Source organism: Brassica oleracea, chromosome C7 (genome assembly GCF_000695525.1).
Source record: "Brassica oleracea var. oleracea cultivar TO1000 chromosome C7, BOL, whole genome shotgun sequence".
NCBI lineage: Eukaryota > Viridiplantae > Streptophyta > Magnoliopsida > Brassicales > Brassicaceae > Brassica > Brassica oleracea.
The window spans coordinates 26,979,708-26,996,217 of NC_027754.1; the positions used below are offsets into that span (position 1 = coordinate 26,979,708).

Below are 16,510 nucleotides of genomic sequence, written 5' to 3' on the forward strand. Positions count from 1 at the left end.
CCAAGTACCAAACCTTTGAAAATTAGCAAGTACTTTGCTTGTGTCCACCCCTACCATTGACCAACGCTTCATCGCTGCAAATTACCAGCTTTACCCGCGTTTTAAACATCTCAGGCTTTCTATTTGATTAGATTTTTTCATTTAAATAATTTTAAAACTCATGTATAATTTATATTTCATTAGTATTTTGACCTTTTATGCACTTTAATATTTATATTAGTTTAATCATTTAACTTAAATATAAATAAAAGACATAATATAAATTAGAAATTTTATTTATTTTTATTAAATAATTCAAGGCTTAGTTTACCCTTTTTTTTTCAAATCATAACTTTCAGATTTAAGCATATAAACTAATTCTAAACCCATTAAATATAAGTTTTAGATCCTAAATTTTTCTAAGCTAAAATCTATCTAACATATAAAATCTAAACACTTAAAAAAAATAACCACCAATAATTTGAGGATATGTATAGGTTCAATTTATTAAATATAACCCAAATAGATAACAGAACTGATTACCTAGCTATTTTATTTCTGTATTTAGGAAATTAATAAATAATACACATGCTGGGCTATTTTATCATTTTATATTTTACATGTAAATCTTAGTATTAATTTAACCCCAAGTTTAATAAATATACGAATCATTATTGTAGAGGAAATATCTCCAAAAATTCACATTTTAAATAAAATTATATGTTACTATATTGAATGATAATTTAAAGTAATATTATGTAAGATAGTTATAGCGTGGGAGATTTTTGGGAAAGATTTCCATTAGAAATCCGGATGAAAATCTGACATGCTCTTATTAGTAAAACAGTAGTCTATCATACTCTGAATGAATCTGATATATTTTCCATTTATTAGATACTCTTGAGATGGATAGTTAAAGTAAAAAAAAAAAAATACTCCCACTTAATTCAACCAATCAATCACATGCTTTCTTCTCTTTCCTCTTTTCGCTCTCCCCGATGAGAATCCCCCGAAGACCCCCGATAACCAAGCACCACTTTGAAGCCTTTATCAAGGAATAAGAAGTGTAATCTTCAAATTTAAGTAAGTTATGGTTTGTATTATTGTTTTGTAGCTAATTAAATCCATTTGAATATAATGTTCTAATCCAATATCGCATTGATATGGCTTAGTTAATTGGAGTTGAGATCAATTTGTATATATGTGTTAGTAATTAAGTAATTGAGCATTTGGGAAAGGTTAGTGGATCAATTGAGGAATTAGATTGATTATTAGTCAAACACTGGGTGAATCAAAAGAAATTGTATTAGATTAGCGTTCTGATATGAATAAGAAGATGGGGTTAAACTAGTAAAACTTAGTATAATTTTGTGAAACTGTAAGCGTACAACTTGTAAAACTAAGTAAAACTATAATCATATAACTGGTATATATAGTTTTGTATACCTTCTATACTATTAAAAGAGAAGTCATGACTTTTTTCATGTGTGATATTTTAAATAGACAATCCCTAGAAAATTGCTTACATTATTTTTTTGTATTTTCATAACAATATCATGTTAGATATTTAATTATCTTTTTATTCCATCAAAATATTATTAATAATGGATAATTTCGAAAATATATTTATTCCATCAATATATAATTATAGTTGCATATAACCATTTATAATCAATTTAATATTAATAACATTTAATTATTCTAGAGTTAATACATGCATATGATCTAATTAATAATAATAATAATAATTAACATTTATTATGAAAATAAAATATTGTTAGAATTTCACCATGAAAATAATAAAATCAAATCAAATATTAAAATCCTAACACTATTGTATTTTCATAATAAGTGTTATTATTATTAATTATGTTATACATTATACATGTATCAATATTTATATAGATGTTGTGTTAACAAACATGTATTGATAAATATATAATATTTTTAATATATATATATATTGTAGTGATGAATTTTTCATGCGTGATTTTTTCATTTGGACCATTCTTTAAAATTTTATCAAATTTTACATGAATTAATTATAATATTTATATTTTTAATTGAATAACAATAAATATTTTTTAAGAAAGTTCTAAAAAAAAATTTAAAAATATTTTCGGAATCAATTTAAATTTTATATCCAAAGTAATTAATTTTAGTTTTAGTTATCATAAACTATAATTAGAAATTAAAATTTATTTTAAATTTGATTTATATATGAAAATGTAAAATTATATAAAGTATTATAATTATATACTAGATCGCGCGGGTTTTTGTTTTAATTTATTTTTATATAAACATTTTGTTTTCAATTCTAAATTGGTATATATTATATATATGTGTCTATCAATTTTGAAAACATAATAAGTTTACGGTATATTTGTTTCATTGAATAGATTGTTTCAAACTTTCACATGTATTTGTATCTTCTTATATATATATATATTTTCGGATTATTATTTCATTATTAAAATTGTAACTATATATATAAAATTTAGTAAAATATTTTTTATTGTCATATTCAAAAATATTGTAACATTTTACAAATTTAGATCTATTTTTTGTTACAAAAATAAAAAATTTTTAGTAATAATATATAAACCACGTAAATATAGCTATTATAGAATTACATAATATATAACACTAAATTACATTAAGTTACTGGTAAATTTTGTTATATAAACTAAAACATTTTAGGATGTAAATAAAAAAAACCTGCACGGTAGTGCGGGTCAAGATCTAGTTATTGGTTAAAATATAAAACTTTAGTTTTGTATACCTTCTCTGACTATATATGAGAATTGAAGGACCCAATAATGGAAGGAACATATTGATAGTTGGAGGTTGTCTAATTCCTATTGTCATGGTAGTTTTAGGTATTTGGATGTACAAGTCATTTAAACTTCTATCAGTTTAATGCAATTATGAACTTTTCAACATATTCATAAGGTTTACGAAGTTTACTGAAAAAGCGAAACTTTGGCAAAGTTGTACTTAGTAAACCAATACAACTGAAGAGTCACATATATACTGAAGAGTCGCCTACATTGGGAGTACGTATACTAAAGAGTCGCATACATGGACTCTGATTTCCCTATTACATTACATTGGGACTTTGATTCCATTAATAAATTCTCCAACCTTCATTTGAGAAAAATATCTAAAGCAGAAGAAACATCCTCCTCTCGCTTGTTTCTTGATCAATATCCAAATTCAAGTAAGAAACCTCATCTACTTCTCATCATCTTATAAGCCAAAGTATGTTTTGATTGGAGTTGATTTCATTTACACAGGCAGGTTAAGATGTCAGGATCCATTGATCTTAAGAGGAAGGGCCCTATGAAGGATGATGACTACAGACGAATGACTAAAGAATGATTAAAACAGGAAAGGCAGAAACAAAGGAACACTACCAGGCAATCCTCCAAGCGGTGAAGGATCAGAACAAAGAAAAGGAGAAAAGTCACACAGCACAAACCGAGCTATACTCTATTTCTGATCAAATAAAGTTACTTGGAGAGATAGAGAAGGAGGCACTTTTTGACGTCAAGCGGAGAAGGAGAGACTCCAAGCCAAGCTCCTCCAAGCCAAGCTCCTCCTTTCAGAGGAGAAGTTAGCAACTGTTAAAGTCATGTATATTGACTGGGACAAGATTGAAGAGTCGTTTATGTCTAAGCCTTGAGGGCCTTCTAAATCAAAGCCCCTTTGCATGTATTGCCTTCTAAATCAAAACTTTAAATTAAGTGTGTTTTTATTTTTATTTTTCGAATCCTAAAACATTGGATGACGTTTCCGGTTATTAAACTGGATTTTATTAAGTTTTCTTACGGATATTATCTGAGTCCATATTATCTGGATTATTATCTATGCTTTTAATCTGGATTTCTATGTTCTTTGTCAAACTTCGGAAAAATTTCACTCCATAGGTTTTGTTACATTGAGAACTCATATGCTTCCTTTTTCGTTTTGTTCATTACCAACTTCTTTGTTGAAGTTGAAGTTGTACTAAGCTCCACAAAGTCTCTTTATAATTGCACTAAGTTTTACTAAGTTATACCATTATGGGTTTGTTTCTCTCTTTTTCGATGTATAATTCATGGTTCTTTATATTGTTATTTTTTGGGAGAAAGATTCGACGCATTTTCTGTTGGAAGGTTATCATTTCTCCGGTGATAAAATGATTAAAGAAAATCTGTAGGATTGAAAAGATAGATTTGTTTTAGAGAAGACGAAGAAGAAGCTAGAAGTAAGTAAAACCTAAATTACTTACTCAATTTTAGGGATTTCGGAGAGAATAAATGGGTTGACCAAGATGGATATACAATTGAATTGGATACTCCGGTTGGTTTAGTTGTATATTAGTTAGGTTTGCTTTAGGTTTATGGTCTTTATAATATTTTTTCTGATAAAAATAAAAATAATTAAAAATAGAAAAAAGAGATGAGTATATGAGACTGCTTTTTCACCAATAAAAGCATATCAGACTTTGGTGGTAATTGGTTCGACTATGGCTGTAAGAATTTAGTTGTAGATAAGTCGGCTGTAGCTGTAAAGTTGTTGTTAGACATGTCAATTAGGGCCGAAGCCCGTAGCCCGAGCCCGCCCAGCCCTAAAAATTACCGGGCTTGGGCTTCGCTTTATAAGCCCAAAAAAATTGGGCCTTTCGGGCTAAGCCCATTTGGGCTTAAGCCCGTTTGGGATAGGGCCGGCCCGAAAACCCGAAATTTATATTTTAGCGTAAATATTATCCTTCTTTCTTGTAATCGAAACTATTATTAGAGCATGATTATCTCATGATCCTTAAGTGGGTTTCTTAATGATTATTTAATATTTTAAATGTACTTAAGTGGGATTAAGAACTCTAGTTAAGAAACTCTCATTTTGAGCGGTCCAATGGGAGTTTCTTAATTAGGGGTTCTTAAAACAAATTATTTATTTTAATAAAAAAAATTATTTATGAAATAAAACATATAAAAATATAACATTTAAAACATAGGTTTAAAAAATACATAATAACAAAAATTAGTACAATAATCGAGAATAATTCAGAAAAAAAATCTGAGCTTGAATGGAAAAATTCTCAAAGGTAAATGAATGAAAAAAATCTCAAAGGTGTGATCAAAATGTTGATCAAGTGATCACTCAAAAGTGTTTTGAGAAAAAAAAAACTATGAGATAATTTTTTTTTATAAAACTTGTAAAATAATTTTTGGGCCGGGCCGGGCCGGGCTCAAATATTTACGGGCTTAGCGGGTTTGGGCCGGGCCGGGCCGGGCCAGCCCAAATTGACACCCCTAGTTGTTGTTGTAGATTTTGTTGCATATATTTTTGATGTAGTTAAATTTGTTGTAGCTGTAAGACATATGCCGTAGATATTTTAGAATAAAACATGTAAACTATGCGATGTATATATGAAATAGATAATTTTTATTAATTAAAATAATTTATATTAATATTTTTTAATAAATTACCAAAGTTTACTGTTATTGAAAGTGTGATATGAAAATAATATTATGTTATATAAAATATTTCAGTAGTTTAAAACACCCAAAATTAAATTAAAATAGTTATAACTGTTTTTTATCATGATTATTTTCTTTCTTTCATATTATAGATAGTTATTTTCATTTCAGAGATTCTACAGCCTATAAAAAGAGAATTTAGATTTTCTGCCTAAAATACAAAAAAATAAGATTTTCTTTATTTATTTTGATGTAGCTTAAAAAATAAAGTTAAAGCATGATTGGTGAAAATTAATTGAAACTTGATGTAGGCTTTAACGTTTAAAAATAAAGCTACAGCATAATTGGTAAAGTTTAATGATTTAAAAAAAATAAAGCTACGGAGATAAAGCCAAACCAATCACCGTCTTTATCCTAGAAATCGTTTGATATGTTTTTTTAATATGAGTGAAAATTTATACGGTAGACTTGTTGCTGAACCAAAGAAAGGGTATTTACTATTTTCCCAGTTATGGCTAGTTAATTGGCCACCAGAGAGAGAGACAGAAAGGGTCAGAGAAACTGAAATTTCAGACAAAAGGATTTGAGAACTTCCACTAGAAAAAAAACACTCAATGGAGACTTCAAGTGTGAATCAACATGACGTATTCATTCATTTCAGCTTGGAAGAGTTCCGCTACTCCTTTGCCAGCCATCTCTCGGCTGCTTTCAGCCGGAGTAGTATCTCCGTGTTTGTTGCAGAAGACACCAGCGGTGCGGCAGTGACATCAAATACTGATTTTCAGCTACCTGATGCCACTCAGTCTGCCATTGAAGGAACTAAGTTTATTGTGGTAGTTTTCTCCAAGAAAGACGCGTTCTCGCCGCTCTTCTTGGAAACGCTCGTGAAGTTCCTGGAGCGGCGTAAAGACGGTCTGGTCGTGGTGATTCCGGTCTTCTATGGTGATGTCACTCTATCAATGATTGAGCAAAAGATGGAAAGTTTCGGAGAAGCTTTTTCCAACCACCTACAAGGAAGATGGCGAAACGGTCTGATTGAAGCCGCGAACTTGCGAGGCCATAAGTCAAGTGATCAACGAAAGTAAGTTCGTGTATTTTAAATTAGTGTTTTCCATATATCTAAAATTTGGAAGTAGCCAAACACAGTGAATTTACAAATTTGATTTAGCTTCATTTGGTGGATTTGGAAATTTAATTCTTGTGGTGATAAAGCAACAATATTTGGCTATCAACATTGGTGAATAGAGTTTCTTAGAATAAATTTTAATATTAAGAAATAATAAGAAATGTTAAAAAGGTATTTTTATTGAGAATTAAAATAAAGAAGAAACCAAAAAGTAAGAAAGAAAATGATAAATAAGGAGAAAGAATAATATATAGGGAAAATTTGGAAAAATACTCTGCAAATAGATTTTATTTTGAAAAATACACTGTGTTTTACTTCTTTTGAAAAATAATTTGAAATTGTTTTAATTCAAATGATAAATAGTAAAAAAAATGAAAACAATCATAGTTGAAGCCTTTAACTTTTCATGTACTTTGGAACTTAGCAAATTTTGATCTAGTGCCATTATGCTTTATAAGTGTGTTGATAATTGAACTTAGCAAATTTTGATCTAGTTGAATTTCTAAGAATGATTGCTTTTAAAAAAAGATAAATATGACTATTTTAAATACTTTTGATATTTTGTATTGATAATTGTACTAAAATTAATTATATATAATATTCATGATTCAGTTTTTAATAAAATTACTTAAGTTTTGAAGGTATATAATACTGACACTTTTGAAATATTTTACGAGCTTGTATAAATGACTTAAAACCTCTTATCATAATTTAAAACATATGCTGAGATAAGATAAATAATTTTATAAATGTATTTATAATTTTTATAAATGAGTTATAAAGTTTGTGAATTTTATTAGACATTAATAGTTATTATAATACTTTATATATAAATATAAGGCTTTATATAAGAATATAAAATCATTATATCAATTTTAATAAAAAAATATTTTATTATTTTATGTAGTTTACCAATATAAAAAAAATTGATCAAACATTATTATTCTTTCTATAGTTTCAACAAATAGTTACCAGAAATAATTATTTGTAATATTATTTAGATTTTTGGCAAGTGATATTAACTAATTATAGACTTATTTTTTCCTACTAAATCTAATTAAAATAAAAATTAAAAATTATCGATCACTCAATTTATAACAATTTTTGAAGATTTCGTAAATGATCGACACAAAAACAAAAATCTCTTAAGTGACTTCTCAATTAATATATAGTAGGATAGTAGGATGAGATTTTAAATATATTTTATAAAATAATTTAGCTCTTATAGATGACTTACAAACTCTTATGATAATTCAAAATATACAATAAGCCAAGATACATAATTTGATAAATGTTCTTATAGATGATTTATAAAGCATGTAATATGAACTTTAGAAGATGTTAATAGTTGTTATGATAATTTATATAAAATATAATTATTTTAAATAAGAATATAAAATCATTAGATTGATTTATATAAACTTTTTGTCATTTATTATTTTATGCATTTTAAAAAATATAAAAAAATTATCTATATTAAATAATATCGACCAATCAATTTATAACATTTTTTTAAGATTTCATATACGATCGACACATAAGAAAAAGTCTCATAAGTCACTTTTCAATTAATATATAGTAGGATAGTAGAATGAGATTTTAAAATAAATTTTATAAATTAATTTATAAGCTCTCATAGATGACATACAAACTCTTATAATCATTTAAAATATACAGTAAGCCAAGATAAATAATTTGAAAAATATTGTTACAAATGATTTATAAAGTATGTAATAAGAACTTTAGAAGATACTAATAGTTATTATGATAATTTACACAAAATATAATGCTTTTAAATAAGAATATAAAATCACTATATTAATTTCTATAAACAGTTTGTCTTTTACTATTTTATGTATTTTATAAATTTTATAAATATAGAAAATGATCAATTTATTTCTCTTTCTATAATTTAAATAATTAGTTACCATAAATCATTATTTGTAATATTATGTAAATTATTTGGCAAGTGATATTAACTGGTTATAGACTTACCTTTCTTTTTAGATCTAAATAAAATAAATTAAAATTAAAAATCATCGACCAATCAAATTATAACAATTTTGTAAGAGTTTACTTATGATCGACACGTAAGCAAAAGTCAATAAAGTGACTTCTCAATTGATATATATTAGGATTCTGTAATTTAATTTGTTTAGATTCAAAAAAAAAAAATGTGTCTTATGAATTTTGTGTATTACTGAGATCCTTTGATTTGCTAACTACAGTAGAACCTCTATAAATTAATAATATTGAGACTTTAAAATTTTATTAATTTACAAATGTTTTTTTTAAAAGATTTTTTCTATTTTTATTAATAAAATAAGAAAATATTTGATTTTACCGTACATACATTATTTAAATTTTATAAATTTGACTTTAGTATTATTTTATTATCTTATTTGGTGCATATTTTTATATTTCGTAGAATTTTTATGTGGTTTTCGATATAATTTTACTAAATATTATCAAATTATATTAAAATATTAAGAAAAATAGAAGTATTTTCATTGTGAATATAAAACCAACAAAATAATGTTTAGTATGTACTTATATAAAATAAAAATAGAGATAGATTATTAATTTATGATTTTAATGGGACTATATATTTACATGTGAGTTTTAAACATATTATTATCTTATTATTTTATCGATTTGTGTCATATTTTACACCCGCCTAAGTTGGGACCGACAAAATTATTAATTTATAGAGATTATTAATTTATCGAGTATTAATTTATAGAGGTTCTACTGCATTTGTACCATTGTATTCAATTTTAAATAACAAATTGTGAGAATTATATATAACTATTTTGAATATGACAATCATTAGTCACGTACATCCCTTAAATATAGGCAAGTGAAGGCTGATTAGGACACATGATTTTGTTGAATCAATTTACAAAGGATAAAAATATATTTAATGAAGGACAATAATCCTTTAAAAACACAATAGAACAAAAATTAATATTATAAAGTATCTAAGCCTAAAATAATATTGATTATATTTTAGTAATACAGATATTAAATTACGGATAAGAAAACTAATGAGACGTTAGTCTTGAACATATTATTCAAAACCGGAAAATCAAATTGAAACCGAAACGAAAAAACTGAAACTAAAACCAGAAATTGTTTTGCAAAAACTTGAAAGGTTCCTATTTCTCTAAATCCAAAAATTGAAATCAAACCAAAATCGAACCAAAAACCGAAAGATTATCCAAATCTTAAAATGAAAGTATTAAATTATAGTATAATAATATAATTTATAAATTAAAATATCCAAAAACCCTTACTTACCCAACTTTCTTGATTTATGTGTTTAACTTGGGGTTTCAAGATTTTTTTCGAAAATTTTGGCCTTAAACATACATCAAACTCAAACTATTTCTAATTCGGTTCCACTTTGGGTTTAACAAAAACTATAAACGCGGCCCAAATTTTACAATACCTAGACTGATCTGATCCGGAAAAAAAATGTCTGGTTTTGAAACGGGTCCTAAACACTCTAAACTGAATAACCCAAAAACAGAATAACTTGAAAAGACCCAAACTAAAATCCGAATGTCTCGCATTATAAGACGTCAAAACTCAAACATTCAATTGAAACAAAAATAATAGTAATTTCTAAATTAAAAAAAATATTCCGCGCTTTCAAAACGCGGCGGGTCAAAATCTAGTTGCTATATTAAAGTGATTCAATCATTTTTTTCTGCCGCAAAAACATGAAAGTAATAACTTCAGAAGAAGTAACAACAAAGATCACAAAAAAATCCTTATAAAAAATAATCATAAAGAATAATTGAGAAATATAAACTTATGATAATTTTGTAACAATTTTGTACCAGTCATGCGAAACATTTAATAACGTTTGAAACCGTAACCACACACATCCGTAAACTTCCGCATCCGCAACCACAACCGCTGAGTTTGAACCAGTCAGACCTTTAGTGGGATCGGCGGACCGCTATGGCCAAACTGTGAATTTCTTTGAAGTCATAATATACATAGATTTTTATTGTTTTATAGTGTTGAGACAAATCTAAATCTGGGAACCTGTTAGACTTTCAAATCCAGAAGATGTAGAATATTATGGTGATAAATAAAGAATAGTGGCAATTTTTTAATCTGAACTCCAATGTTGTAACAATTCAACCATTTTAAGTATTGCTCAAGTGAACAACGGGTTATTATGGTTCCATCATACATGTGCAATGCTAGGTTTGGAAAGTAATAACGATTTGTCACTAGCATTTGTATGATATGAAATATAGCTACTAGTAGGACATATATATAAAAGATCAAATAACGAACATAATCATGTGTTAATAACTTGCAGTGACTCGGAGTTAGTGGATGAAATTGTTGCAGATGTGCGCGAGAAGCTGTATCCAACTGGTACGATCGGCTTTTATTCGAGGTTTCTTGGGATTGAGAACTTGCTTCGCAAGCAATCTCATGACATCTACCGGCTAGGGGTGTGGGGTACACCTGGTGTAGGCAAGACTACCATAGCTCAAACAGCCTTTAACCTAATGTCTCAGGACTTTGAAGCTCATTGTTTTCTCGAAGACTTCCACGTGAATTTTCAGGAGAAAGGACTATACAAATTGCGGGAAGAGCATTTCATCGAAAAACTAAAAAGGACAACTGTTCTTATTGTTCTTGATGATGTGCGTAATCCGATGGAAGCCGAGTCTTTCCTTGGAGGATATGATTGTTTTGGTCTCGCGAGTTTAATCATCATAATATCACGAGATAAACAAATTCTTTACCAGTGTCAAGTCCAGGGTTTTTTCGAGGTAACATCCTTAAACAAGAAGGAGGGTCTACAACTATTCAACCAGTTCGCGTTTCCAGAGAAAGAACCAAGTGATAGTAATCTAGTAGAAGTGTCAAAGAAGGTCGTTGAGTATGCTAATGGGAATCGTGCAGCTCTTTGCTCCTATGGCAGAGCGCTGAAGGAGAGAGCAAAACCAGAAGAAATGGAAGTAGAGTTCGAAAAGATCAAGCGTCATCCTCCACAGGAGATTATGGACGTTTTCAAAAGCAGTTATGATACGCTCACCGACCACGAGAGGAACATATTTTTGGACATTGCTTGTTTCTTTAAAGACGAAAAACTAGACTACATCTTGAGAATTCTTGAAGGTTGTGGGTTTTTTCCTCACGTTGGAGTTGACCGTCTTGTGGATCGGTCTCTTTTGATGATATCAGAGAACAAAAAGGTGAAGATGCATAATTTGATACAAGACGTTGGTCGGGAAATCGCCAAAACAGAAAACAGTCACATTGCGAGAATGTGGGAACCGTCAAGCATCAAGCCATTACTAGAAGATGATGAACCTAAGGTACTACTGAGTCACATTGAATAAAATAGAAATCGTCTCTATCAATCTGACCCTCTTGTTTATGTTTTTATAGGAAACTGAATTTATCGAAGGAATATTTCTTGACACGACAAACATAAACGTTTTTGTTAACCCTAATGTATTTGAGAATATGTATAATCTTAGGCTGTTAAAGATTTACAGTTCAAGCTCTGAACCTTCTCAAGAACTATATCTCCCCAAGGGGCTAGAATCTCTGCCTTATGAGCTCAAACTGCTTCACTGGGAATACTATCCGTTGCAATCCTTGCCTCAAGATTTTGATCCCAGCCACCTTGTTGAAATCAATTTGCCTTATAGTCAGCTTCAATATCTCTGGACAGGAACCAAGGTAAACGCAATTGTTTTTTTTTGTTCACTCTTGCATTTATGGAATTACTTTGTGTTTCATTTTGTTTTACAGAGTCTAGCGAAGTTGAAGATAATAAATCTTAGTCATTCTCAGAAACTAGTTGAAGTTGATGAACTCTCGAGAGCTTGTAGTCTTAAGGAGATCGTTCTAAAAGGTTGCACAACTTTGGAGCGCACCCCACGCATTGATCAGCTAAAGAATCTTGAACTTCTTGATCTCTCTTGTTGCACGAGAATCAAACGTACAGAACTTATAGAGATGATCAAACCACTGGATACAGGAGGACTGAGAGAAATAGAATCTGGATCAATGGTGTTCTCCACTTAAGGGAAGACTGTGGATAACACAGAGAGGCTTTAAGATTACAAAATTTAAAACCTTTTTATGTTGAATACCTTTGAGTCGCTCCAAAACTTAAGCTTGCTAGATACACTTCTAGATGGATTAGGGCAAGAAGTGAAAACGCTGTTCAATATTTTATCTATTCTAATAAAGGACGATTAGAAGAAGATTATATAGTTTGTTTGCCTTTGGTTTTAGAGAAATTTCCTAATATACCTCCTTTTAATTTTCTATCATTTTTTTTAATTAAGGGCTATTTTTGTGGAAAAAAAAACAGGACAAAAAACTATTTGAGAGAATTTCCAGGTTTTATTCGGATTGTATTTTTACTCTGTTTATTATCTTCCTCAGTTTTGTTATCGTGGAAGACAAGCTAATGTTACTTCCTAAATAGGAAACCCTTATTTAGTGGATAAGTCCAATTTGGTCTGTATGTATGGCTGCCAGTTTTGTGATATATATATATATATCTTCCTTACCGATTGTGGTTGTTAAACAAGAACACTCAGTTATGATGATCGTTGATAGGTGGGAAATGATGAAGCTAAATCTTGAAAATTTATAGAATAAGTGGTTAATCTGAATTCGACATGTACTGGATATATACAATCGATTGTAAATTATTTGAAAAAAACGTTTATTGATTGATCAAGAGACGGATAACAAGAGAAAAGGATAAGACTTTTGAGAATTAGCTCAACTCGGCAAGTACACATAGAATAATGAAAACTCTAGTTCTTGTGCCGAGAATCGTGTGTTTGTGAATGTCTTTCTCGGTCTTCGGCCTTCTCTTTATATACAAGTGTTTTTTTCCTTTTTCTCTTTTAAATCGGCGTAAACTTGTGCCGATTTCAACTGAACCGGACTAATTTATGTTTGCTCGATGGCTTTGTCCAATGGATATAATCCATCTCTAAGAATAAGTTTCTCCCTAGTAGGTTTTAAGAGTGGCAAACATTTTACAGCTTTTGATGTAGACACTCAAACAAGATTTAAAACAACAAACTTTTAATTTTATTGATATCATACTAAGATAAATATATCAAGAAACTATTGAGCTTATATTATTCACGGTAATCGTCACTCGATGTTAATGCATTTACATTTTTGTAATCATAAATTTAAAAACCATGCTCTTCTTCTCAAGAGACCCAAAAATCTACCTCCACCTTGTATTTCTCCCTCTACCACTGGATTTGCAACCACGTTTGCATCCGAAGAACCAGTATTAGTTTCAACTATCACTGGAGTTGCTTCAGCGTTTGCCTCCAAAGCACCATTATTAGATTCATAAATCATTGGATTTGCGTCAGCATTTGCATTCCAAGAACCATTATCAGATTCACAAACGAAACTAAAACCGCACTTTAGTACCTCACAGTTTGCAGCCTCACAAGTACCATCCGTGACCTTAAATTCAATGGAAGCCTTAGCAGGAATACACCCTTCCTTAAGGCCAACTTCTCTACTTTTGTTGATATTCAACCAACTAGTGAAGCCAATGAAAACATGAGTAGATTTGACTGTGCATTGCTCAATGCCTGCCTCGGATAAACCTCCAACATCACAGTTGGAAAAGCTAGCAGAGGATGTTCCGATGGCATTTTTGAAGTCACATATGCATGCATTTCACTATGAGGTTGTTGTTTTGGATTTTGTAGTCATGAAATGAGACAATAGCACATAGAGCTATTCCAACAAACCCACTTTCACTCCAATGTCTAGGCAGCTCTGGCTTTATGACTGCTCCAGAGGCTTTGTGATTGAACCATGCCGGAACTTCAATTCCGGGAAAGCAAGTGCCAACCAAAGCTTCCAAAGCAAGTCTCTGTAAAGTAAAACCAAAGATAAGTAATACATTCACTGTATTAGAAATGCTTTTCACTTTATACACACATACTAAGAATTTTTTTCTGAATATGTAATATATACCCTACTTATTGTTAGGTTAGTTAGAAAAGAAAAAGAAATACCTTATTTTGGCGGTTCAGTGCATCTGAAATCAGACGACTCTTATTGTGAGCATAGCACATGATCTCGTTCATTGCAACATGCTCCAATTTTTCACAGTTGGTAAAAATAAATGAGGATGGGACCTGCTCTGTTGACGGCAAGAGACTGGCCAGAGGACTGGCAACGGTTCTTAGTGAGGTGCAATCATGTGCATCTAAGCATTGTAGGTTCGGTGGGAGGGTCGAAAGAGATGTAAGATTATTGCAATACGTCGAGTCAATCCATTTCAAATGATAGAGTTGACTGATGCTTGATTGCAAGCTTCTGATCTTATCATTTCTACTTAAGCATAGACGCCGCAACAAGGATAATCCAGTCATTCGGAGTTGTATCCGTTGTAAAGCCACTTGGTCGATGGAGTAATTACCAGAATGAAGTAATGTACTTGGAAGCTCTTTGATCGACGTCCCATCGAGTAATAAAATTTGAAGATTCTCCATAATTTCCACAACACGGGAAACCTTCTAAGCCTTGAACAACCAGAGAGTATCAGTTCTTGAAGAGCTTTAAGCTTGTCAAGACAGTCTGGTAGAGACTCAAGTTCATTGCAGTCTTTCAGATTCAAAACAATAAGTTTTCCGAGGTTTTGGATGGACGGAGGGAGTCCCTTAATCGCAGTACCATCTAAATGTAGATATTCAAGATTATCAGAAATTACCTGAAATTCGTTGAACATTTTACAGTCACTGAGGATGAGAGTCTTGAGAGAGATTAAGTTATTAATGTCTGGGAGAGACAAGAGCCTTGTGCATCCTCTGAGATTCAAGAAAGCAAGACTCTTCATATTTTCTATACCTTCTGGCAACTTATCAAGCTTAGTGCAACCTTCAAGACTCAACCGTCTAAGAGATATAGCATTTGACAAAGCTGAAATGTCGTTCAAGTTAGTCGAATGAGTTAGATCTACCCACTTTAAATTTGGTGTATCCTGTGACAACCATTCAACACATAGCGCGATCAGCTAAGCTACATAGGTTATTTTAGATATTTAATTCAATATTAAAAGTATAAATAAAACACCTTAGTCTCTCTCCAAACCCTTTTAATCTTGCTGTAAGGCAGCCTAAGGTCAATAAGATTCATCGGGTTGAAGTCTGGTGGCAGTTCCTCCCGTGGAAATTTAAGCCAGTGGAGATATCTGATCTCTTTTAATGGAAACTCAAGTCCGTTAGGCAAGTTTACTTGGCAGTCAACAGGGTCACATTGCAGAGGACAGCCAGAGTCAAAGATTTTGAAGTAGGGCAGATTCGGCATCTTGATCAAAGCTTTACGTTCTAAGGCTATTTTATTCCCTTGCCATTTCCATTGTAGTTTCCTATTTTCTTTCTCTCTTAAAACAGAATACGAAGTTTAGAATAACAATGAGTTAGAAATGCTCTTATCGACACCCAAATGAAATTTAATCTAAACTAGGGGTGTTCAATCCGGATATCGGTTCGGTTTCGGTTCGGTTTTTTCGGTTTTCGGTATTTCGGTTAGTAAAATATAACTACCATTCTAAATCCATATTTACTTCGGTTCGGTTCGGTTTATATATCGGTTTTCGGTTTATTCGGTTTTATACCAAAAAACATAATTCTTTATTTGGGATCATATTATATGAATTTTAGAGTCTTGTTGTCAACACATTCATTTATTAAAAAATATTATAAGTTTAAATAAAAGAACAAAAATAAAAAATGTTTCTATCATCTAATAAAATAATCAAATCTATAATTAAAATCAAAGCTCAAAATTTCGATAATAAAAATAAAAAAAGCAAAAAATAAAACAGAAGCACGAAGCACAAAAAATAAGTTATTATATTCTTTCATATTTAGCGTTCATCAAAGTCATGTTTCTT

At 30.1% G+C, this 16,510-nt stretch overlaps 1 protein-coding gene and 1 long non-coding RNA gene across 3 annotated transcripts; both read left to right on the top strand.

The window, feature by feature from the left end:
* Nucleotides 1-3,072: 3,072 nt before the first annotated feature.
* Nucleotides 3,073-3,385, top strand: LOC106305522. Its single transcript, XR_001262999.1, has 2 exons — nt 3,073-3,199; nt 3,276-3,385. It is a non-coding gene; the product is annotated as an uncharacterized LOC106305522 (long non-coding RNA).
* A 2,613-nt stretch (nt 3,386-5,998) lies between these two features.
* LOC106304888 (probable WRKY transcription factor 16) lies at nt 5,999-12,756 on the top strand. 2 transcript variants are annotated; one of them, XM_013741278.1, is made up of 4 exons: nt 5,999-6,525; nt 10,910-11,921; nt 11,995-12,291; nt 12,364-12,756. In XM_013741278.1, exons 1-4 carry the CDS (start codon nt 6,059-6,061, stop codon nt 12,637-12,639), a joined length of 2,052 nt encoding a protein of 683 aa, XP_013596732.1. In that variant the 5' UTR covers nt 5,999-6,058; the 3' UTR covers nt 12,640-12,756. The 2 variants fall into 2 exon arrangements, with proteins under 2 accessions (XP_013596732.1, XP_013596731.1); XM_013741277.1 differs by having other exon boundaries at nt 11,995-12,756.
* Nucleotides 12,757-16,510: the final 3,754 nt, after the last annotated feature.